This window comes from Parambassis ranga, chromosome 1, assembly GCF_900634625.1.
Source record: "Parambassis ranga chromosome 1, fParRan2.1, whole genome shotgun sequence".
Classification (NCBI taxonomy): Eukaryota; Metazoa; Chordata; class Actinopteri; family Ambassidae; genus Parambassis; species Parambassis ranga.
This window is the reverse complement of record NC_041022.1, coordinates 7,054,562-7,079,177: the sequence shown is the minus strand read 5'-3', so window position 1 is coordinate 7,079,177 and position 24,616 is coordinate 7,054,562. Positions and strand designations below refer to the sequence as shown.

The 24,616-nt window shown below is 39.7% G+C and overlaps 1 protein-coding gene across 2 annotated transcripts in view; it reads left to right on the top strand.

Moving 5' to 3' along the window:
* Positions 1-517: 517 nt before the first annotated feature.
* The window catches only part of LOC114435689 (myosin-10-like), a 38,865-nt gene continuing 14,766 nt past the window's right edge, over positions 518-24,616 (top strand). The window contains exons 1-18 of one of the 2 annotated variants that reach the window (XM_028405627.1): positions 518-657; positions 3,194-3,575; positions 7,889-8,045; positions 14,628-14,655; positions 16,091-16,193; positions 16,470-16,499; positions 16,695-16,709; positions 17,372-17,389; positions 20,249-20,341; positions 20,586-20,649; positions 20,825-20,923; positions 21,242-21,385; positions 21,514-21,609; positions 22,498-22,616; positions 22,962-23,114; positions 23,244-23,417; positions 23,593-23,766; positions 24,275-24,389. In XM_028405627.1, coding sequence (XP_028261428.1) covers positions 3,231-3,575; positions 7,889-8,045; positions 14,628-14,655; positions 16,091-16,193; positions 16,470-16,499; positions 16,695-16,709; positions 17,372-17,389; positions 20,249-20,341; positions 20,586-20,649; positions 20,825-20,923; positions 21,242-21,385; positions 21,514-21,609; positions 22,498-22,616; positions 22,962-23,114; positions 23,244-23,417; positions 23,593-23,766; positions 24,275-24,389 — 1,927 coding nt within the window. In that variant the 5' untranslated portion in view covers positions 518-657; positions 3,194-3,230. The remainder of the gene's footprint in view (positions 658-3,193; positions 3,576-7,888; positions 8,046-14,627; positions 14,656-16,090; positions 16,194-16,469; positions 16,500-16,694; positions 16,710-17,371; positions 17,390-20,248; positions 20,342-20,585; positions 20,650-20,824; positions 20,924-21,241; positions 21,386-21,513; positions 21,610-22,497; positions 22,617-22,961; positions 23,115-23,243; positions 23,418-23,592; positions 23,767-24,274; positions 24,390-24,616) is intronic. The other variant, XM_028405710.1, reaches the window with a different exon arrangement.

Sequence of the window (24,616 nt, the reverse complement as noted above, 5' to 3'; positions counted from 1 at the left end):
GTATGTATAAAAAGGTTACAAATAGTTTATAAATGATGTGTGAAATGTGGAAAAAATAAATCAATCAACCCTAATTTAATATGATACCTCTCTAGTGAGTATGTGTAATTTTAAAGCACAAATATTAAAAGAAAAGAAGTCATTACAAGTATACAAGTTATAAAATGGAAATATACTAGATTCAAGTCAGGAGAAAAGTTGTGTATTATCAGTGCAGTATTAATAGATACTTTAATATTTTCTTAGTGCATCAAATGTGGAGGAGAGATTATAAATATGTATTGACTACCCTGTCATACGTCACGCCGCATCACTGGTCTGCAGGTGTTGATATTCTGGGCGGCAGTCGTCAACTATCAAAGTTTTAGGCTGGAAATTATGTTTTCACCAATCGCATCAAGGCATCGGACTTTAACAGCCAATCACAATCCAGCTTTGTTTTGTGGGCGTTGCCGAAGGAGAGTGCGGCGGTGCGGCGTGTCCTCCCGGCCCGGGTAGAGTTCGGTTGAGAGGGTGCTGCTGGATGGTGGGAGAGTACCACTGATGAGAGAGCGGGCGAAAGAAGGGAGTATTTTAGCACGAATTGGGGGACTATTACACATATCTGTTGGATACTGATAAACACCTGGGCAGAATTACTTCTTCTACTTGAGTGTGGTGAGTTAAGCATAACACACAGGATCGATATCTTTAGTGAGAACGTTAGCAGCAGTAACCGTTAGCTAGCGGATTATTGTGCCATGACTTTTTAATGATGGAGGACCATCAGCTTTTCTAACGTTGGTCGGCGCCTCAGAACCAGTCTGCTTCCTATGTCGATCTGTTGCGTCCTTAAATTAATATTTGTGTTGCAGAAATGTGTTTTAGAAGTTCCATCTATAAGTGCGACAGTGAAACGGCGTGCTCATTGTCCGCCTGCTTTTATCCCCACCCAGACGTCTTTGAGCCTCCCACACCCATGATGGGATTGTGCCTGAGGAGGCTGCACAGTTATCCCTAAAACTTACATATGCGTTTAAATTGAACCGCAAATAAACCTTTATTCGCCCTGTGATATCTTAAAGGAATAAAAGCGACGGTACAAATCCCTGGTTGTGGTTAGTTGGTTGACTGGTGCTGGTGCGGTCCATTCAGGCATCTTTTCGTGCGGATAGGTTATCAGGCTCGGCACGCCAACTTTGAGCTAACGTTAGCAAGCTAACCTAGCTGATGCAGCTGTTTGGCCAGGCCGGCGATGTATATCAGTCCAATGCGAGCTATTAGCCACGTTCACGTTAACTACAGTTTCTCTGCTGAAATGTCTTTGAAGAGGTGCGGTGTGATATACAACGTGTGTCCCCGGGAAGCAGCGCTAAACGAAGGATGAAAGTGACCGATGGGGATGCAGTGGCAAGGCAGCCAGCAGCCACACTGATCCCCCTCATCCCGTGACCTGACCCAGATTCGTATCTTAACTAGCGCCTGATTCAAGCATGGGACTAGATTGTAGGTTAAATATCTCTGCGAGTTTATCAGCTGAGGTTGTCTCCGATTAATAAGATGCGAGCTGGAGCGGCGTTTTCTGTCATGACATCCCGAGCCTGCATCAGCTGTTAGGGGCATCAAGTGCCAAGTTTTCTGTCAGTTTTCAGCTTCACTTTAGAGGTGTCTGCTGTTGATATTCATGGCGTGTCTGCATTCTGAAAGTGAATAACACGATGTGCACAAGATTTTCCAAGCAATGATAATGTTTTATTTTGTTGTTTATAATGTGGGTTATAAAATGTGAGTTGTAAAAATGCTCAAAATGTTAAAGCTGAGATGAAGTATCTGCAAAAATTATGTTTATTTTAACTTGATGAGCTGCTTAGTTTCCCTGTGTCATTTGTTTTAAGAAAAATGCAACTTGCAATCTATATTAACTGCGTAACTAAACAATAAGTAATAATAAAAACAACTGCATTTCAGACGTCTAGGTTTTCTTTAAATAGATTATTGTAGCTCTCTATTATAGGTGGGTATGCTCTATTTTAGGTATTTTAGGTGTTTATTACGTTGCTTTGCTTGATTTTACTGCATAAAACAATCAGGGTTTCTCTTTTGCATTTGAAGCTGCTCAGATGGTGAAGTTACTGTTTGTGTGGGTTGGTTATGCAAGGACGGAGGCTTGACACTCACATGTCAGTGTGTGTGTGCACCAAATAAGCCCATCTGGAAAAAAATTATTAAATGAGAATATTAACCATACAAGACAGAATGCCACTAAATAATATGTAATTCTTTTATTTTGTTAGAACTCTGAACACGACAGGTGCTCCCCCTCTGATTCACTGAGTCAGAGATGAAGGTTTAGGATAATGTTAACTATTATTTTGTCCCTATATTATTTTTATTTTTAACACCTAAGGAAAGAATATATACGCACGTATACCAAAAGCATCCAGTGTTTTAAGATGACCCACACTTTCTAATAATAGTACATTAATACAAGACTAACCCTCACAGGCCCCTGCAGAGTAAGGATGGGCGAGCAGACTCTCCATGGATCACTGTGATACACTCTGACATTTGTCAGTCAACTAGACTTGCCCTGAAGTATTTTCTCTGTTTGAACAGTTACAGATGAAGGTACTAGCTATTAGGGCATCAGTTTCTGATGGAATAGATCAGTTCTTGTTATTTGAAAGATTCTAGTCACTTAAAATACAACCTGGGTTTTCTTTGAGACTTCACTTATTAGCCATTAGAGCAGCTGCTTGAACATTTAATGGCCAGCGACATTTAGCTTATCTGAATATCCTGACTGAATCTCATCAGTAATGAGCATGATGCGTGTATATTTTGATGTAAATGGCAACCATCAGTGATTTTTGCTTTTTCTTGCAAATCAATGAACTTTACTGTCTTATGGCAACATAGATTTTCTCAGAAAATGTGATAAAAATTGACATGTTACTATCACTTAAATGGGACTAGGCTTTAGTAGTGTTATTTATTTCTGTTAGCTGCTGTCATGGTGGCATTTGACCTGAACTAGGCAATTTAGATTTTTGACATTTTGACGTCCTGTAGTAGGTTAATGCACAGGAGTGAACTAAAATGATTGATTTCTTATTAGATTTGTCACTTTCAGATGTAATTTTCAGCCCTAACATTGGGGCAGGTGAATTTCTGAATGGACTGACACTGGTTGTCATGTCTCTCTTCCTTGTAGGTGACCTTGAGTGTTTTGCTTCTGGTTTCCAGCAGCAATGTCACAGAGGAGTGGGCAGGAGGACCCAGAGCGGTACCTCTTTGTGGACCGCGCTGTGGTGTACAACCCGGCAGCACAGGCCGACTGGACCGCCAAGAGGCTAATATGGATCCCATCAGAACGCAATGGCTTTGAGGTTGCAAGTATTCGTGAGGAGCGTGGAGACGAGGTGGTGGTTGAGTTGGCAGAAAATGGGAAGAGGGCAGTAGTCAACAAGGATGACATCCAGAAGATGAACCCGCCTAAGTTCAGCAAGGTTGAGGACATGGCTGAACTTACCTGCCTGAATGAGGCGTCTGTGCTTCATAATCTCAAAGACCGCTACTACTCCGGCCTCATCTATGTAAGTATTTTTAAAAAAAAATTTAAAGACAGGTCTACTGTACTTAACATGCTTATTTGTAAATTTGTAAAACATTTACTTCTATAGTATTTAAAATGTGAGTCTCTGAACAAAACAGACTAAAAACAACGTTTCCCTTAACGAATAAGTCATCATGTCCCAAATAATCTGTTGATTTCCCCTGTGATTATGACCCACTTAATGACATGCATTCCTGGAATAGCCCAGACGCAGAGCTTGTGGGCCACCTGAGATCCAGTGAGCTGGCAGGGGGTGTGGATTTCCCCCCTGAAAGGCATGGCCACAAAGACGGAATGAACACATTTGCCAGATTTTACTGAGAGTAGTGTGAGAGCAGGAGGAATTCCTTGCTCTCTTCTCAGAATGTTTGAATTTGTGTTTTCTTACACAATTAGACCTTTGGCATAAAATCATTTACATGTTGCATTTATGTAAAACAAATGTTTTAGGTGTTGAAAGTTGAACACTTTCTGGAAGAAGTCATTGCATTTGAAATGACTTCATTTCAAATGCAATGATATGTATTGTTTATCTTGATGAGGCATGATGACATCATGTCATTATTCAATTAGGATTCTACTAGCAATAAAGATTAAGAAAATCATTGTTCGTCCCACAGTGGGGGTAATTGCATTTTTGCAACAGCAAAGATAAGAGCAGCAAGGTTTGTCATTTTTAAAGTTTTGAGCTTGCATGTTTGTTAATCTGAACCTTGTAAGAACTATCAAAGGAAACTTTCCAACATAAATCAAAGTCATCTCTTGCACAATATTTGGTTCCAGATTCTCACTGCTGCAATACAAAAGCATACAGTATGACCTTTAATATAAAAGATAGAGCAAAGTTGTCAGAATTCTTTATTAATTTCCTTTGAAACTAAAAACAAGAAAGAAGTTAGCTCAGGGAGGTCAGTGCTGAGTCACACTGTAACCAAACCCGCTGTACAGCTCTTTGTGTTACTGATAAGCAACATCTGTCTGCTCAAATAACTGAAATTTTCTCTGTTGTGCTATTAGTAAACAGATGCTTAATAATCAGCCAGTCCATGCCAGCTTCTTTTAGCTCTACAGGCTTACAGCCATGCCTTTTTTGTGATATTATTGATTTGACCTCAAAGTCAATGTCACTAAGTGTAAAGACGGACACTTGGACTGTTTATAAACAACAGAGTTGGAACATGGAGGCTTATTTTGATGCATACAGTAGTTCATCAGCTGCCATTTTCCTATCCTGCTTTTGAGGATTGTGTGACCTTTGCAGTCACACCAACATAGCATCACGCTGACATAACCTCTTTTCTGACTTCCATTTACATAGGGTGTCCAAAATGAAATGTGCTAGTTGTTATGTATGGCATAAAAACAGAAAGAAGTTCATCAGATATGGTCCGACCCAGTGGTTCAGCAGAAAAGAAAACTGGATGAAGGCATGATGTCAATGTAATGTATTATTGAGTGCAGCCCACTATATGCTCATCTTTTGTTAAATAAGTGGTGCAGAGTATGCATCCTAAAGAGGATGGGTGGCTGCTCCAGGCTTAGAGCTTTATGTGAATGTCTGTGTTAGCAAGCGTTTTCCTATTGATGTTTTTGTTCACTACCCACTCCTGGACATATGCCTTTTCCTTCTTTATCTCTTTTATCAAGACAATCCATGCATTGATAACGTATGATCATTCATTCTTTAGGGTAGGGTCATACTATTCATAGTATTACGACCTGCATGCTGCACAGCTAATTTGATAGAAAACATCCAATTTATTACAGCTCCTTTTCATCGTGTTCAATTTAATGTTGTAATTTTCCCTTTTTGCCAACTTGCCAAGCATCCACTTCTCTCAACTGTCAGTTGTTTGAATTTGGGTTAGCTCCCTCCATAAGCAGTCAAAAGCTCACGGTGATGACGGGTCTGCCATTTTAATCAAGTGCTGATGAGGGAGATTAATAGCATCTTAAGATTTAGAACATGTCTATCTAGGGGAAGCTTCAGTCTATCTGGGCACAAATGGAAATAATCAAAATGTCCTGTGCTGGGCAAATGCCTTTCTTAATTTCTTTAAAGTCAGCAAAAAATGGTAAAGCCCTGTTAACCCAGTTATATCAGATTCAATGACACTGATTTATGCAATAGCAGAGACCCCAGAAACTTTCCCAACGAGAGAGGCCCTGTTGCTAAGCACTGGTTGGTTCACAGACATTTATCTGGACATTTCTGGAGAGCCAGGAAGCGTTTCAACTGTGTCAAGAGTTTTTCTCTATTGACCATAGCAGCTCAGGGCTGCGTTGAATCACACTCATACGGAGTTCAGCTAAGAGGAGTTATTGGAACGTTTTTCAGAGGAGACATTCCTTTGTCAAAACTCCGTTTTGACATGGGAATATACCACAACCTTCTGGTGTCTTGTTATGGCTGGCAGCTGGGGTCTTGTTTTGCCTGGTTTGATTGGAATCCAGCCCCTTACCCTCAGAAGCCCACTAATCCCCCAAATATACCCCTTAAAGTCCAATGTCAAGGACAGCCAGCTGAGTCATCCCTCCTCCCTGCTGCGTGTGTTCCTTCCTGGGTCAGGATCACTGATCTGTCTGCCTGGCAGTGTGTCCACAACAGGGGGCCTGGAAGGGGTTATTATGGTAATGGCCTTAAAGCACATCCTGTAAACGTAAGTGTATGTTTACAGGCAGTAGCAGTAGTATTGGCCTTGAAAATATGAGTGGCAATAATGTAGAGCAATTTTGGAGTTCTGCTGGCCAGTACCTAACAAGTCTCTGTATGGCCAGGTTGAAGGTTGAGTCATGTCTAAAGCATCTGTGCACATGGAAAATGTGGGGAGGGAGGGTTTGTGGCCATCTGGTGACATGCCCCCTCCCTCCACTCACATGAGCTACAGCACCACAAAAGCACCACCAGTGATGTGCATTAAGTGTATTATTGTTACTGTTTTAAGGCTGTGAGGGTTGTGTTTGTCACCCGGTTCAGGGTTCAGTTATTACAAGTGTTTTGAAACTGCATTAAATGTTGATACATTGAAAAAGTGTATTGTTTATAAGCCATTCATATATTGGGGTTTTAAATGATAATGTTGAATTGTTGCCCAGCCCTGGTTGAATGTTGTGGTAACATCACAGTGGGGCATATATATGATGTGCATGTGGTGTTAAGTCCTTTTGCACACACAATCCACTCTGCACCCACAGCATGCTTTGGTCATGTCACCATTGTGAAAGACCAACAATTGGGTTAGCAGACCCTGGGCCCCCTGAAGCCCCCTGGCTGTCACAGACAGCATAAGTAAAAGAATGTGGCTTTGCAGCCTCAGTCAGTGCAGAAATCAGAAAGGTGCAAAAGACAGTCCAGAAGGAAAGGAGTAAGGAGATGGGGGGGGGGGTGATCATAACTGGAAAGTTGATGTGATTCTACCAAAATGAATCTGGTGTATTGTTTGTACTCCATGCACTCAGGGTTTAATATTCCAGCAGCAGACATACCAGGGATTAACCCTGTCCTGGTCTGTCTGTCTGCAGCATAAAAGCAGATACACTGCTGTGGATTAAACTATCCACCTCCCTTATTGGATTTTTTTCTGACCAAAGATAAAAAGTAAGAATGTTGGACTCTATGGTCCTAGCCAGTGTGTCAGCAACCCACTGTACAGACAACACAGTGGGCCTCCTGGAACAGTCACTTACACGTTTATGCCACTTCATTCTTAAGTGGCATGTAGAAGTGATCCTTCTGCCTAACCTCTATCTTTTGCCCAAAACCCATAATGATCCCATACAGGAGCAGAGGCATTGTCTTTATTTGTTTTCACTGGTGTTGCCACCTTTTTCAACTCTATGCTACATTGCATAAATTTATTAGCTGACCTACAGTTTGATGGTATGCCATATATATGCCACTACTATATAACTTCCATTCAATTATTGTGACGTCTCTTAGTCAGCTGAAAATATCAGTTTTTTGATGGTGCTGGAAATCATACCTGTTATTATGATCTTGCCTAATTTCCTACATGCCCTGCACCACTTTTGTAACATTTTTGTGACTGTGAATGTCCACACACATTAAGTCAAAAGGTAACCTTTCAATGGTACTTCAATTACATAAACAACACAAATGTCACATTTTAAACAGGTGGAAGAGAGTGATTTATGGTGAATGTATACAAGTAAACCATAGAATGAAATAAATGGATTAATATATTATTTTAAGATTATTTTAAATAAATCTGTAAAATATAACCTGTGACTTTGGGCTACTGTGACATGTTTTCTTTTCTGTCTTTTCTGTAGACTTACTCTGGTCTCTTCTGCGTGGTCATAAATCCCTACAAAAACCTGCCTATCTACTCAGAGAACATCATTGAGATGTACAGAGGCAAAAAGAGGCATGAAATGCCCCCTCACATATATGCCATCTCAGAGTCTGCGTACAGATGCATGCTGCAAGGTAAGTCTGAGTGCTACAGCTATGCACTGTACTTATTTATCTCAGTCCACCATACCTGCAGAAATTAACAAATAAAAGAATTATTAAATGTCACTGAATGTCAGTGTATCAGATTCAAAGGAGGTTTTAGGTCTTAGATTACACCCTTTTTAAAATGCATTCAAATGTTATGTCTCTTCACCATATAGTTACTGTCAAACTAGGTGATTGTCTCACTGTCTTTGAACTGTTTTCTGTGATCACATGTGATTTATTAATGTTAATTAGTCTTAAGGGGCACCAAACCAAAAGTCAGACCTATATAAAGTATGCTGTATGTTAGTGGGACCTTTCTGTCCAAGGTTTGTACTATTAGATTTAAGTTCATGTTCATTGAAGGTCTGTTACTAGTAGGTTTTTGTGAGAGTCAGTTAGAATTGTGACTGGCTAAATACACAAACCTCCATTATGAAGTTACATTAGAAATGAACACAGATCCCATTACATTGTTTGCATTGTAGTCAAACACATATGACTGGTGTCTCAACAGTTGTTTCCTTTAGCCAAGCTAAATTGAGCCTTTCCTGTTTAACAGTGCTGTTACTCTAGTTGAACCGTATCTATTTTCATTCCAAACACCACAACATGTAAGTAAAGGGAGTCTAGGCCGAATGATGTCTTCGAAGATCCTTGTCTGGTAGTTGGAAAGCATCCAGGCTCTATGAGCAGTGACTGACTAGGATCAGACCAGCGAGAACAGAGAGGGTGACCCCATTGTGCTTGACAATAGATCCTTTGTGTGATTCCAAGGACTGACCAGTGGGGGTGGTGACAAACTGGACAGTCCCGTCAGTCCTCAGGCTTTGCTTTCCCCAAGCTGGTGCACACAAGAAAGTTTTTGAAGTGTCAACAAGAAGCTTGATTAAAACTTTGGACTGAACATAGGAACATCATCATGTTGATGTGATCAGTGAGAGTCACAAGACATGTTTGCTGCTAAGTTGTACAAAGTTAATTACAAAGTCATATTATGATGTCTTTACTATAAACACTCTTGTTGTTGATAATGACAGTTATTTGTGTTTTACCATGTTTTCACTTTTAATGGGACACATTTTCAGTAGCCCCACTGAGGCTGGCATGGAGCTCTGCCAAGCTGTCCAGCTCCAGTTTCATGTTGTCACCCTCTTCCCTTTTCTCGACCAACTGCGTTGATGGTCATAGACACATGGATCAGGGCTGCTAGAACTGCGAATTAGTAATACTAAAAACATATTTTTGCTGGATATTTTTTCAGCCTGAATGAGGAAATGACCTTTGTCCTCAAGCACTTGAAAGTTTGGCCTGTGTTAACTGTATTGTACACAAAGGCTGCGCACAGACATGAGCTGTAATTTTTAATGCAACGCCAACCCATTTGTGGTCATGTCAGAATTAACAGAGTTGTGGTTGAAAAGGAGGTTTGTAGGTTGGAGATTAGTGGAGGCCAGATGCTCTTCAGCTACAGCCTTGAGCATTTTAGCAACCTGGTTAATAGAAGAGAATTACCCGTTGTATAGATAAGCATCGGTGGGTTTATGTTTTTTGTTTTTTTTCTCCAACCTGTCAGTAGACTGCTAAACATTACGACTTGGCAATACCTCATCAGGGTGTTTGTAGTACTAATTAATATTAACATACTGCAATAAATGCATATTTAGATATTTCATGTCTCAAATAACAAGAAATGTACCACTTTGATGTAAAAAATGTTTAGAAAGTAAGAAAAAAGTGTAGGCAAAGGCAAATAATAATCAGTATCATATAATGGCTCTAAAATGTAATACCAAAGATGTTATGATCATCAACAGGGACAGGTGTGTCTGGAGTACACCAGAGTTCAGTCACGGAACCAAAGGGCCAAATTACTTCCTGTCAATAATACAAATTTAAATATCCAACAGAATATAAGGAAACATATAATCCCTAACCCCAGTATCTGCACCTCAGAATGATGCATGCCAAAAAAAATCACACTTCATGTTTACATTTTGCAGTGTCAGTTACCATCTGAATAAGAATAAGAAATGCTGAAGACAAATGATTTGTTACTTCTACCCTCTATTTATGACATCTGGAGCTGAGGCGAATGCTGGATTATATTTACGACAGAAGGGTGTCTGAACCTGGCGGGGATCTGTTAATTACTGCAACACTGCTGTGAAGCCAGTCATTGCTCAGTTGGGAGGTTAAATGAAGTGTTGCCTAACAAAGATGGGGTGTGTCAGCAGACCTTTGGCACTTACTGCACATCTGTCTTTGATTACAGGTCCAGATATTTTATGTAATTTTCATTAGAAGCCAAAGGTACCAAATGTGAAAAAGGCCTGTTTGCATACACTAAAGGAAGGATCGTTTCAGCAACTGTGATATCTTCCAAGAGTGCATGCCTCAACTGCAATGCAACTGTCCCAGGTGGGGTTATAAAACAGGGGGTCTTTGTTTCAGTAGAAAGACCCCCCTCCTGAGTCTCTCCCTGGTGTTTAATCAGAGCACTAGGTCAAGTCTGACCAGATCCATCTTGGATTAGTGAAGTTTTTGCCTAAAGCACAGCTCTTTGATTTCCACTCTAAAGCTCTGTTTTGAAAAAAAAAGTACTTCTCATCTCACATAAAAACAGCACTACTAATATTAATAAAAGATTAAAACGAGTCAAAACAAGCTAAGTAAAGTTTAGAATGGCACAGCGTAAAATCTCTGCAAATACTGGCCCACCTGGCAGTAATCACATCTGTTGTGGTAATGGGTTTGATGGCCTTTTGAACCGAGATTGGGTGCCAGACTCTTTCAACCTCAGACCTTCTCCTGTTCACCTCACAGGAAATATTTGCTAATATTTGCTAAAAGTGATTCAGGACTTTGACAAAAGATGCTTTGATTAGAATTATTTCTGGCAGACTTATGAGCATCCCCATGAATTCTAGACTTCATCTGGCTAAGTAGCCTTTTGTAATTCTTTTATGTCCTTTACAATCACTAATTTCCAGTTTCATTTCTTGTATATATCATCCCTGTTCTCTGGCAGCTACAGTTGCTGTCTCAACTGATGTATTTTGCACCTGATGTTAGATATTAAAGTGCAGGCAGCATAAACAACTTTCATCACTGCAGTTTGCCCATACACATTGAATAAAAATCAAACATTTGTTGTCAGCCATTAATCTTCCCATCAGAGATTTCATTACAGACTTCTTCTCAGAAACGCTTCATGTAGAGAACCAAACACTCAAATTACTATTGCATATGTTTCCAGTAAGCCATTGGCTGAAGAGACATTTTTTCTAGCCAGTGGTAGACATATTAATCCCTGCTTTATGATTGTAAAGTGTCCATTTGAAGAACTGCAGTTGTTGGTACTTATGTTTGTCAGTAAATTCAGCAGCAACAATTACTAGGGTTGTATAAAGAGCATTGATTGTTAATATGAAACACTTTGTGAAACCACTTTTTGCCTAACCATAAGCCCTACCATTGGGCATGTGTAATTGGTAGGGACATAAGTAATAACCATTGCTGCTTATAGACCTCAGTGTTTTAGGATGGATGCAATAATTCTGACATCAGGTTGCATGCAGGCTTGTGTCTTCACCCTTCTGTTACACAGTTTACATTGACACATGTGTTGTCCTAACATTCTCAGCATTCTTATTGAACAACATAGTTTAATACCTTCATGCAATTCAAACCATTGTACCACCCATCTTCCACCTGGTTGGTGGTATAATTGATCTGGGTGGGTGTGCAGTGTCTTTAAAGCAACTGTCTGCAATGGCTGCACTGTTCACTCTTTAGTGGCCAAAAAATTGTTTTCCAGAAAGAATAATTGCATTATTCAAATAATGTGTTACAACATGCATTGATTGTTGATATTTGCTGCAGGAGAAAGGGCTAAGTAAGCTGTGTGCTGTTCAGTGATGCATTAATGGAAATAATTTCACAGCTGAGTGGATGCTTCTTTACTGAAGTAACTATAATGGTTTGTTGATCATAGTGTAATGGCTCAATATACTGACTGCAACTTTATAGCTTTCCCTTTCTTAATAGGCAACATAGAAACAGTGCTGTAGTTCCTCCTGTTAATGAGCTGCATAGTGCTTGCTAGTTTGTCTTTAGTCGGCTGATGTGTTTCTCTACTTAACCGACTGTGGTTTTGTGGAGATTTTTGTCCCTCTCTGTCACTTTTGTAAAAGCTATATCAGTGTGTGGGACTGGTGCTGAGGTGAGACTTTACACTTCATTGCCACTCCTTAAAACCTTCATTATACATCAGTGACGGAGACTGGCCCAGGCCCAGCGTGCCACAGCTTCACAATGAGCTCACTTTCGTGAGGTAAGGTCGGCTCCCCTTCTTCCCCCCTTTCTTTAGAGGGAGAACCAGCACATCCAGAGTTAATGTGCTTGTGTAAAAGCTACAAGACATCCTCAGATTTGCTATCACCAGTTTTTGTCAGTAGTCTTATTTTTCTGTGTATTCTCATACACCTCCCTAATATGTGAAACTCTTTATTTTTAACTCTCATACCATCTTACTAGTTTTATAATTGAATTACTCCTTTATCCTTCAGAAGATCCAAATGAGCTTTCAGTTCAGCTAATAAAATGATATATCCTGGGGAAATCCTCTGCCCTCCATCATAATGGAGTCATGTGAAGCTGGCAAGAGTATTGCCAATCATGCGAACGCCACAAAACTGTTCTTATGACCATTAAGTAATGTCACGCATATAACAGCCGTGTTATGGCAGTTCCCATCTGCACACACACGCAGTCTTTGTCAGTAATCAGTGCTTTACAGTCTGGAGAAGCTGTTAAGCCCACTGTGCAACTGGTAAGCTCGTGAATGGAAGTGAAATGTCACAATGACTGGATCATATCTTTCCAGTGTGTCTGCAGCCAGTCTGATAAAGGAGACCCCAGCTCGCTGAGGGTTGCTGTGTGTTTGCAGATAATTCAGACAAACATGTGAATATAAGGAGAGATGTGACAGATGCAGGGGCTATTCAGAGGGCTTGGGCGTGCATGTGTGCTGACACACAGATTTTGACGTCATGACATGAGAAATCCTGAAGGATCAGCCTTTACTGCATGTATGCAAAGCCATTTGCCATTGTTACAGTACTTAACTGTGTAGGAAGGTTCCGGCCAAAGCCAGGAAACCCAGGTTGTCCTTGATGGGCCATCTAGCTGTGTCCTCAGTTAGATAACCTCCCATCATTTTACCCCAAAGGAACACAGTCAGCATTTCAGGAAACCTTCACCTTTGGCAGAACAGTCCAACCCAGGATACAGCATGTACAAAATGAGCTGACATATTCTCAGTACAGCTTTAAACAGCAGACCATGACCTTTCTGGCTCGAGAACTCAGTGTTATTTCAGCTTTGACAATATTTGCTTTTTTTTTAAAACAAAAATTAAAATAAATGTTGTCTTCCTGCTAGATTATTGACCTGCACGTTCTGGAATTTGTTATGAACGTAATCTGAAAGTTTGAAATTGGTGTTGTCCTTCCCATCTTTGAATACAAGTATGGGTCTTTTCCTGAGCTATTGATTGGCCAAGTCAATCTACTAATGCATGAGCTTGCCAATCCATTGTCAGGGTTAACTCCTTAATTAACAAATGTGCAAACTTTGCAGTTCAGGCCCAGTATAAATGGGCTCTAATTTTAGGCTCCGTAATAAACAGTCTCCTGCTCACACATAGCTCATCAAGAGATACAGGAAGCTGCCTTAGCTAGAGTGAAATAAATGCTTTACCTCTAATTATAATGTGGCTACTAGTGATCTTGCTGAGTCAATAGGGTGTTGAGGACAAACTGTGTTGTTTGGATAAAAGCAGGAAGTCTGCAGAGTGATAAGGATCTTTTTATCCAGTCTTTATCAGTCAACCTTTGGCTGTTCAGCTAACCATGTGACTAGACAGCAGCCTCTAAACTTAGATGAACGTAGATGATTTAAAGAAAATGTTACATTAATCTCATTCATATCTGGCAGCTAGATTAGACATAAGACACATTCACTGGAAGACATCTGGGGAAATTAAAAAAAAAACCTTATCAGTGGGGATCATAACTGGCCGACAGTAGCTCAAATCAAACTACTTGAGGTTTTCCTACTATCCACACTGATCTGTTTTAACATCATATGTCTGTGTCTAATTGCTATACAAACCCGAGCTACAAAGAAAGCCCAGGCTATTTTGGCCAACTGCTGCCTTCAGGTTGCAGATATGCAAGGTGCAGGAAGCCCTTCATCCGCACTTACTCTATAATTTAGTTTTTTTTTAGTTTTAGTGATAACCACTGTTCCCTCTGTTGTTTGTAATGCACTGTTGTTTGCAGAGTCACCTTGACTTTGACATTGGCTTACTGCTGCTTTGACCAGGTTGCACAGAACTCAGTCTCTCCTGAAGCCTGAGACTCCATGAGATTCTGTTTAATAATAATGAAATCATGTCAGTTTGCTTGCTAAAAATTAATAAAGGAATTAATATAAATGGAATAAATAGAAAAAAGAAATAAACTGAATGTTTTTTTTCTCCCCCTCCCACCTTGTCTCCCACAGATAGAGAAGACCAGTCCATTCTTTGCACGTAAGTAAACAGTCTTTAGACTTAATAAGACTTTATGTATGTTTTTTTTCTAGCATGGCAAACTTGTCATAGAGGCAATGAAAGCAGGCCAGTTCGTCTGAGGTCTTGACGGTTATTTTAAGGAGAGTGTCTTAGTGACACTGACCAGACCAGCCACTTTAGAGAAAAGTGAGAAATGTGGGTCTAGGAAATGCCTGACATTTCTGCTACATAGGTCTCTGGTGTCATTTAAGTAACAAGTATGTACAGATGACAGGAATGTAGCCAGAGAAAATTCCAGATGATGGTATCAAAATATAAGACATTTTTATTAAGGTGCAGCCACTGCTTAGTATAATAAAAATACATTTAACATTTTAAAACACTGACACTTTACCAGTTTATTTGAGTTAATCCCGAGTGGCTTCATCCACTCTATCACTCAGGGGAAGTGGCAAAATGTCTTCAGAAAACTATTGCACTTGCCCTGCCTTTAAACCTTCGGATATAACTGAATGATGAATGAGAAGTGTTTTTACAGACACAGTCCTAGTTTAATCTACATTACATGTAGTTTCTTCAATGTGGCAATATTTGACACCATAAATGGTTTCAAATCAGGAACTGTAAAATGAGGCTGTCATACTGAAACCTGCATTTTAGTGAATTACCTTAATTTTATGCTCAGAAATGAAAATATATACTGTAATTAATTTGTCTGCATTAATAATGGCTTAGATATTGATGTACACAAACTTATTGCAAACTAGAAAGGGCTCAAGGTTTGATGAGGTCAGCACTCCCTGTTTATAAAGCTTCTGAAATGGAAGGACTGAGGAATGTAACACCCAGCAGTTCACGGCCAACAACAGACACACACTGCATGATTCCTACATGATTATGCTCTGTTCACAGTGGCTAACTTTACAAGCAGCACTTACACACTGATCTCCTGGTCTTTACTCTCAGCCACAAACAGTACTTTGTGCATATTTGGTGTATGCAAATGTGCACTTACTGTAAAACCTCAGGTATGCTCTCAATCTACTCTGCTGCACACTTTAAAGTTTCTGCACTGCTTGGAGATCTAAGAAAACTTTATGTGTGAAATTCAACAACGTCCTGCAATGATGCAGTTGCAGCTGATTTTGATTGTAATTATGATTATGATGAAGCAGTGAAAAGTGTTCCAGCAACAACAGCTGCTAAACTGGACTTAAAAATATAGTGCAGTGAAAGATAAACAAGATATATAGATATACAGCATTATTTGATTTGAGAGGATAGTTGTGCTTCTGCTGTTGAAATCCTATTAAAAAAATAATAATCTGTAAACCTTAAGTAAAACTGTGCAACAGCATATTGATCCAGTCGTTTGTGACCATCTGTTGGCTGAGTTGTCTTTTGCTATTCTGAGGATGCCTATTTTGGTGTGTTTTGTATTCCTGCCTTGCAGAGGTGAGTCAGGAGCTGGCAAGACTGAAAACACAAAAAAGGTCATTCAATACCTGGCACATGTTGCCTCCTCCCACAAAGGAAGAAAAGACCACAACATTCCTGTGAGTATTCTGTCAGACCTCATCATTTGTAATTACTCAGAATGCCCATATTAAACCATATATTGATTAAGACCATGAACAGTTGATGTGTCATTAAATTACTGATCAAAACCTGCAATTCAGACAGCATTGAAGAACATTATAATTTGTTTGGGATAGTTGTGGCTTCTTCATACTTGCATTATACATCTACCAAGGCAACAGCAATAACTTCAGTTTGTGCACATGATGCGTGTGCAATCTAACAATTTACATTTGTTTATCTGTAACAAACAGCCAGAATCACCCAAACCCGTGAAACTACAGGCAAGTTGTTATGCTTTCTTACACATTCATGTGCATGCTACACTAACATTTTCATTTAAAACAAACTGTTCTCTGTAACACAGGTTCATAACAACTCTTAGGAGCTATTCAAATGGTGTCACAGTTTAGCTAAAATACCTGGTGTTAACACTGAAAACAGCATATTTAGCATGTACTTTTTTTCTCTCTTGTCAGGCCCAAAATGCAGTTGTAAGTAAAGCTTAAAATTGGCATGATTATTCTGACCCTTCCTATCGTCTTTGCTGAGATAATGTAATGTACTGTGAATTTGCTTGTTAGACTCTGTGAAACATAACACAACACACAACACATGCATGCTATTGTATGTTTACTTGTTGTAGCCACATATTAAGCGTCAGTTGTCATTTTGTGCTGTTGAAACATTTCTACAGGTGTGTGTGTGTGTGTGTGTGTGTGTGTGTGTGTGTGTGTGTGTTATATCCTCAGCAGTTGTGTTTCTGCTGGTGACCACACCTTTCTGGCTTGAAAGCATCAACACCATAAGATAGTTATGTAGTTATGAGTCCCTGTTCTGGTCACCAGAACTCAGAGCCCTGCAGGTAGTCCATGTGTTCAACTAATCAGCAAAATGAATTACAGTAAATGTGGGGTGACATTATCCATCGATAATCCTGCAGTACTCTGGGTCTTGAGGGCCAGAATGACCAGTGATGTGTTATAACCACACCTGCTGCTAATTTATTCATAGACTGCTGTAGTTTGTGCCTAGGTGATAATGCATCATTTTAGAAATGTTCAGCTTTTCCTGCAGGTTTACTTGTATCCATGACATTAATGCATTTTTAATAATATTTTTTTATGTGACCATTGAATCTCCCCATATTTCACAGAGTGGACCCCTGTTTTATGTGAGTAGTATGTAGTTTCTCACCTATCTCACCTCACTTACGAAATAAAAGGGGTGCTTTACTCTTTTGCCACCTTTTTTGAGCAAATTAAGTATTAACGCTATCAATGAAGATGCCTTTCATCCACCTCAATCTGTCTGTTGTAGTTTTGCTTTAACATTTGCATGAGCTATACTTTTTGTCCTCACTAATACATCTTTCAGTGATTTAACTTTCAGATTGCATACAATTTGAAAACATGTGTAATTATTTTACCGTAGCCAGGAATGTTAGTTAAGTGTGATAATGGCTGGATATTAGACTGACGACATTAGCTGTTATTGTTGGCATCTCTGCACAAAAAGCCACTTAAGCTAATGGTACCTTCACAGACCGAGTGCTGAGGTCTGAATTCAGAGTTTAAAACATGAGTATTTTTTTACCTTGCAAGAAAACTGGATAATCACAAGGTTGGTGAGACTATAGACTTACAAAGGTCCAGTCAGCAACCTATGAGGAAGTTGTGGCTGTTATAATTAGGTTTTAGGTGTGACAACAAGAAGCAACAGTATGCATTTTGTAAGTATTTTCCTTACCAAGAGGACAGAAATCATCTGCTGCCCTACTAACAGCTCCTCACCAGCTTTTCAAAGATCAGCTGCAGCTTATTGTGTTTCCACTTCTGTGTTTTATTTCAATCTGATTGGTTAACAGCTAATTGCTCTGTTGAATGCTTCTTTTTTCTTTCTTTGTCATGGCAACCTCCCAGGTTGTTCTGTGTGACTAATCATTTTACATTGCATGTTTCTTAGCTGTCTAAACACTCCAAACACAGTCACATGGATGTCCTATGTAGAAAACAACTTGACACACTTCTGTCCTCCTTAAAACCTCATAAAGTGGATAGTTGGTGTTTCTTCTGTGATAAAGTCATCCTTGTCAAGGGTAAACATAAAGATGCAGATGTTATAATTTAAAATTATAATTAATGTATGGCCGTACTGCTTACACATGTGTTCATCTAAATCACGAGATTCCCTGCACATTTTATAGTTGGATGTTATGCTGTGTATCTTAATGTTTACTTTATACACGTAAGAAGCTATACAGTTTGAAGTATTTAGCCTACATTTTTAATGATTAAATTGGTTCCTCTGGTTTAATTCAGCTCATCTTAATCCCCTTATCCAGTGGCCTAACAAAACATCCTTTGACCTCTTTTCTGTCTTAAAATCTGAGCCAGATGACTTCTCCACATGGGCCTGTTCCTGTCCAGCGTTATTTTTTTTTACTGCTGGCGAAAAGAGCGACTTGTGATATTTGTCTGGCCTTATGACCTCTGAAGCAGATGTTTAGCAGCGAACACACATCCACCGCTGGCCTCTGCCTCCGAAGATTTATTGGGACAGTTGCGCCTGATCTTCTTTGACTACACTAAGTCTGCACTAGCATACCACTGTGGAGTTTGCCAAACAATCTAACCTTTGAGCTGTTTAATAAGATAAGTTTAAAGTAATAGTTTAGAGGAGGAGGTGAGGATTGTTCTTTTGTAGTCATGAAGTCTGTCAGATTGCTGGCCATCTTAGGTGCTCTGTTGGCTGTCAGATGTCTGACATGCTCACTTGCAACAGGAATGTGGGTCAACTCAAAATGCTGCTATCTATCAGACCCCCACTGATGTTTGTAATCTGCTCTTTGCTTGTGTGTGCACAGCCAACCACACAGCTGAGTAGAGGTTTTCAATGAACAGTTTTAACTACAAAGCTGCACCACAGGCTTGTGTTTATATAAAAACAAAAGCTTTTGGGTTTGAATCCCCTACCCTCTGTGGCCTGCGCCGCCGCTCTGATGGAGAGGGACCTGGTTTATCCAGCTCAGCCTTGCTTCAATCCAGCTGCTCAAAAAACTCAATTAAATGTAGCCCATCATGCTCTCTTTAGCCAAAGATCACATTACATGTCGAAGCTGATTTCTCAGTTCCCCACTGTGGAAAATAGCTTACACAAATCATCGGTTTGTGGAGCTATTTCTGTTGTAATGGGAAAATATTCCTCTCAGCCACAAGAAGAGAAATAACACTGTAGAAGAAATAGTTTTCCTGCCATTTTGGATTCTCTGGTCATGACAAAGACCACAATGTGGCTTAGATGGAAACACCTGTCTAAACATCTGCATATTTATTTACTCAGCTTCTTAAAGTATCAGTTCGGTCAAAAGAGTCAAACTGTCTCTAGTGTACGTTGTAAATGCTTTTCTTTCTGACAAGGATAGAATCTTTTTGGCTTTTATCACAACAGAACAGAACATTGACATAATTACACACTCTACAGGCGGTGTCTTTTTTATTTGTTGTTGTTTATTTGTCAAAGATAAGTCTTGCAGATAAAATTAAATATGTTGTCAATATAAACATACATTATTCTATATTTGACTGTAAAGGCCAAATGTGTTCGCTGTATCTCTTAAATATTAAATCATGACATAAAGCAATTTTAAATTACTTTCAAACATGTTTTTGATTTAATTTATATATACCTCACCTTAAAACAGGACTTTTTAGCTGGTTTACACCTGAGGGCAAATTTTATTTACTTAAAAAAGTTGTTATTTCTTCTCAGTTGACCTTTTGTCACATCTTAATCTGGTTTTCAGATGGTGTGGTCACATTGTTTTTACATTTTTTTCAATCATCTACACAGACATGATGTAGGTGAAGCTTTTGTGTGTAACTCACATCACGGTGTCAGCTGTCTGTTGTCTGCATGTTTGTTGAAACAAACAGTTCCTTATCTTTACATCATTTCTCTTGGTTGCTCTTTCTTGTTGTGAAGAAGGATAAGTGCTTTAGAATCTCTTATTTCGCTCTCTTTTTTTTAAAAGGGTGAACTGGAACGGCAGCTTTTACAAGCTAATCCAATCCTTGAGGCGTTTGGGAATGCAAAGACTGTGAAAAATGATAACTCGTCACGTTTTGTAAGTGAGGAAAAATGAGTTTAACTTGGTATCATAATTTGATTAAGGTAATGTGTGCATATCTGTATAACCATACTGACCGAGATACCTGCTAGTCATTAAGGATGCCCATGATATAGAGGAGACATTTATGCTAATAGTTATGTATTATGACAGACTAAGTTACAACTACGTCATTGTGTTGGTGATGGATTGCTGTTATCTAGTGCACTTCCTGAACATTTATCTGTTTTGGTCTCTGCAGGGGAAATTCATCCGCATCAACTTTGATGTCACTGGATACATCGTAGGGGCCAATATCGAAACCTGTATCCTGTTTTAAAGCGATACACATTTCACTTACTGTTGACCTATTAAAAAAACTGTAATTTATTTAGATGTTATCTTTTAAAATATTGAAAGTCTACCATGTACACAGTGCGGACATGTGTCATGCTGAGCCATCAGATAGATTTGTTTTTCCTGAACCTTTCCGGTTCTCAGATTTACTGGAGAAATCCAGAGCAATTCGCCAAGCCAAAGATGAGCGCACTTTCCACATTTTCTACCAGCTGTTGGCTGGCTCTGGAGAGCACCTCAGATGTGAGTTTAAACTGATGATTTTTACCATTACACAGTGTTATCTCTCTCTTTTTCCTTCTCTTTCTCCTCTCTGTCCTGTCCACCTCTTCTCTTCCTTTACCCGGCCAACTATCAGCAGGAGGGTCCCTCCTTTCTGAGCCTAGTCCTTCTCAAGTTTTTCCTTGCCACAGTTGCTCTTAAGGGTTTTCAGGCTCTGGGTTTCTGTAAAGTGCCTTGAGACAGTTCTGACTGTAAAAAGCGCTATATCAATAAAATTGAAATTGCAACATTTACTGTGCTGTCTGTAGTTCTAACAGTTTTTCCATTTTCCCCTCACAGCCGACCTGCTCCTGGAAGGATTCAACAACTACCGCTTCCTGTCCAACGGTAACATCCCAATCCCAGGGCAGCAGGACAAAGACAATTTCCAAGAGACCATGGAAGCCATGCACATCATGAGCTTTGGCCACGAGGAGATTCTGGGTATGTTTTCCATATTCAGACTTCTCCCTTAATGCCTTTATAACCATGAAGCTGCCTCATGTCAACAGAGGCACAAGTGATTTCTCACTTTACTAATGTTTTTCATTTTTTTTGTTTCATATTTGTAGCCATGTTGAAGGTTGTGTCTGCGGTGCTACAGTTTGGAAACATTGTGTTTAAGAAGGAGAGGAACACGGACCAAGCCTCCATGCCTGATAACACTGGTAGGTTTTACAGGATTACTCTCACAGATACACACACCACACACAAATCTTTACAACCTTAGGAAGGTGTGGTTTATAACCTCACAACAAGGGGTTCACAGGTCATGACACATCCTCCTGTTCCTTTTCTAATGTACACTTCAATAGTACTGTTCCAGTGTGTGCCTCCCCTACACTGTATAGAGGGGTTGGTGATGTATGTGTGTGCTCTCCCAGAGTCTTGTCAGCCTGCCATTGCACCACATCATTGAGAGGATTTACTCCTGAAGGAAATGGGGCACAGCCTTCCAGTTCCTCCACATGTGGCACCGCACATTTGGCTCTTAACAGAGAAAGAAAGAATGAATCTAATGCCAATGATGCAGACCAGCCACATATTCCTAAAAGCAACAGCACAATTTAGCAGACTCAAGTAGATGTTTTAATGTCAAGGAGAGACTTGGCTAATCGAGACCGGATTCTGCTTTTTCTACTTTTCCACAAGCTGCAGCCATGTAAAATATGGTCTTTTCCCAGTCACTGGAAACTGTAATAAATCTGAATATTAATGAATGTCAGAAACAGAAATGAACAGAAACTCCCATCTTTGACACACATGTATCTATGGTCTATGTGACATATTACATTATTATTAATGCAACTGCAATCTAATTTTCGGGAGCGCCCGATGGCTGCGGCTTGGAGGCGTACTCCTATTGTAATTTTGCTGTGTACTAGTATGTTTGTACATGTACACGTGACAAATAAATTCTATTCTATTCTATTCTATTCTAATAAATGAATTGTCAAAATAATAGCAAACCCTATTGTTCCCACATTCTTCCAGTGCTGCAGTTTTTGTATTTTTAGTCTGATTTATACAAATCCTTTTTACCTCTTGTTCCCCAGCTGCTCAGAAGTTGTGTCATCTGTTGGGACTGAATGTAATGGATTTCACCAGAGCCATCCTGTCACCAAGGATCAAAGTGGGACGAGACTATGTGCAAAAAGCACAGACTAAAGAGCAGGTCAGTTTACTTTGTTTCCTTTTTAGTTTCTGGGTGACATCCAAACGTTTGGTTTCCGCTTCTGTTTTGAAGCTTTGGTTTGGCATGAAATCATAACTACTTTAATTATAAATACAAAAGCAACTGATGGTTTGGTTAAAAGTACTTGGTTTATGCCTGTGTAGATAGAAAAGACTAATTAAGTGCAGCACTGATAGACAGCTTGTCTTGTCTTAATATAAAATATAGGTAATATGAGCGTGTAATATTCTATATGTACAAACCTGAGCAGAAGACCGCAGCAGTTACAATGTGAAATGTATGTAATAGAATGAATAAAATAAAATCTTCCCTGCTTCTATCTAGTCTGATTTCGCAGTCGAGGCCCTTGCTAAAGCAACATATGAGCGTCTGTTTCGCTGGCTGGTCCATCGCATTAATAAAGCTCTGGACAGAACCAAACGGCAGGGTGCCTCCTTCATCGGTATTCTGGACATTGCTGGTTTTGAGATTTTCCAGGTTTGGATTTAAATTTTTTTTTTATGCTAATGTTTAATTTTGTTTTCATATCTATTCAAGTTCTTGTTAGTTTCATCAGTTTCTAGTGACCGTGTTGTTCTCACTTATATATCGTTGCCTCTCCTGCAGTTGAACTCATTTGAGCAGTTATGTATAAACTACACCAATGAGAAGCTGCAGCAGCTCTTCAACCACACCATGTTCATCCTGGAGCAGGAAGAGTACCAGAGGGAGGGCATCGAGTGGAGCTTCATTGACTTTGGCCTCGACCTGCAGCCCTGCATTGACCTCATTGAGAGGCCGGTCAGTAAAAAATGTTTAGCTTTTGAATATACATAAAACTTTTTACAATTTTAACAGTCAGTTTTTTGGACACTAAATATTAATACTCAACATATATAAAAACAAAAATGTTTTGTCACATCACTGTTCTCTCTGGAGCCTTAAACTGTGTCAAACTGTGCCAACATTCCTTCAGGCGAATCCTCCAGGTGTGTTAGCGCTGCTGGATGAGGAGTGCTGGTTCCCCAAGGCCACAGACAAGACCTTCATAGACAAGCTGATCCAAGAACAGGGCACACACACCAAGTTTCAGAAGCCCCGCCAGCTCAAAGACAAGGCTGACTTCTGCATCATCCACTATGCTGGCAGGGTATGCTTGTTTTGTTACACAGCAGGTTTTTTGCTATTTTGAAATCACTGCATTTGATCCCTTTTTACATTTCATTCCTGATATAGCAAAAAAAGCAACACTATGTGAAATGCAGCTGCTGGTCAGAGGTCATATATAAGACCGTGATGTAAAGTTCTCCTGTGGTTAGATTTCAGGGAACAACCAGGTTGATTTATGTGTGATCCTATGGGATTGGATGTGGATGTGTCAGCAGTGTTATGCAACACTACATATAGCGTCTCGCATAAGCGTCTCGGAGAGAGACCTGCTCCTGAGTAGTACATCTGCTTACCATTAAGTAGACTGTGTAGTTTTATGCCACAATATTTCGACAACTGTCTGCTGTAGAGAAAAGTCTACAGCAGCTCAATAAACATTACAGCATATAAAGCTGTATGTAAATGCCTTCCAGTGAGGGATAGTATTTCTTTATTTTGTAGTATTTTTGACCATATGACTTAGTTGTTGTGCCATTCCATTGTTGCAGGTTGACTACAAGGCAGACGAGTGGCTGATGAAAAACATGGACCCTCTGAATGACAATGTGGCCACACTTCTGCATCAGTCAACTGACAAATTTGTGGCTGAACTGTGGAAAGATGGTAATCTGCCTCCTGCCTTTCTCTAAACACTTAATTGTATGAATCAGTTTTAGTAAGACTTCCTGTAAACAAGCACATCAGCATGTTTCTTACTCTAACCTACTACTAACAACAGCTGTCTTCCATGTTCACTCTGGCCAGCACATTTCTAATTTCAACACCCTTCCCTGTCTCTTTCTCTGTGTTGTAGAGATTCAGAACATTCAAAGGGCCTCATTCTATGACAA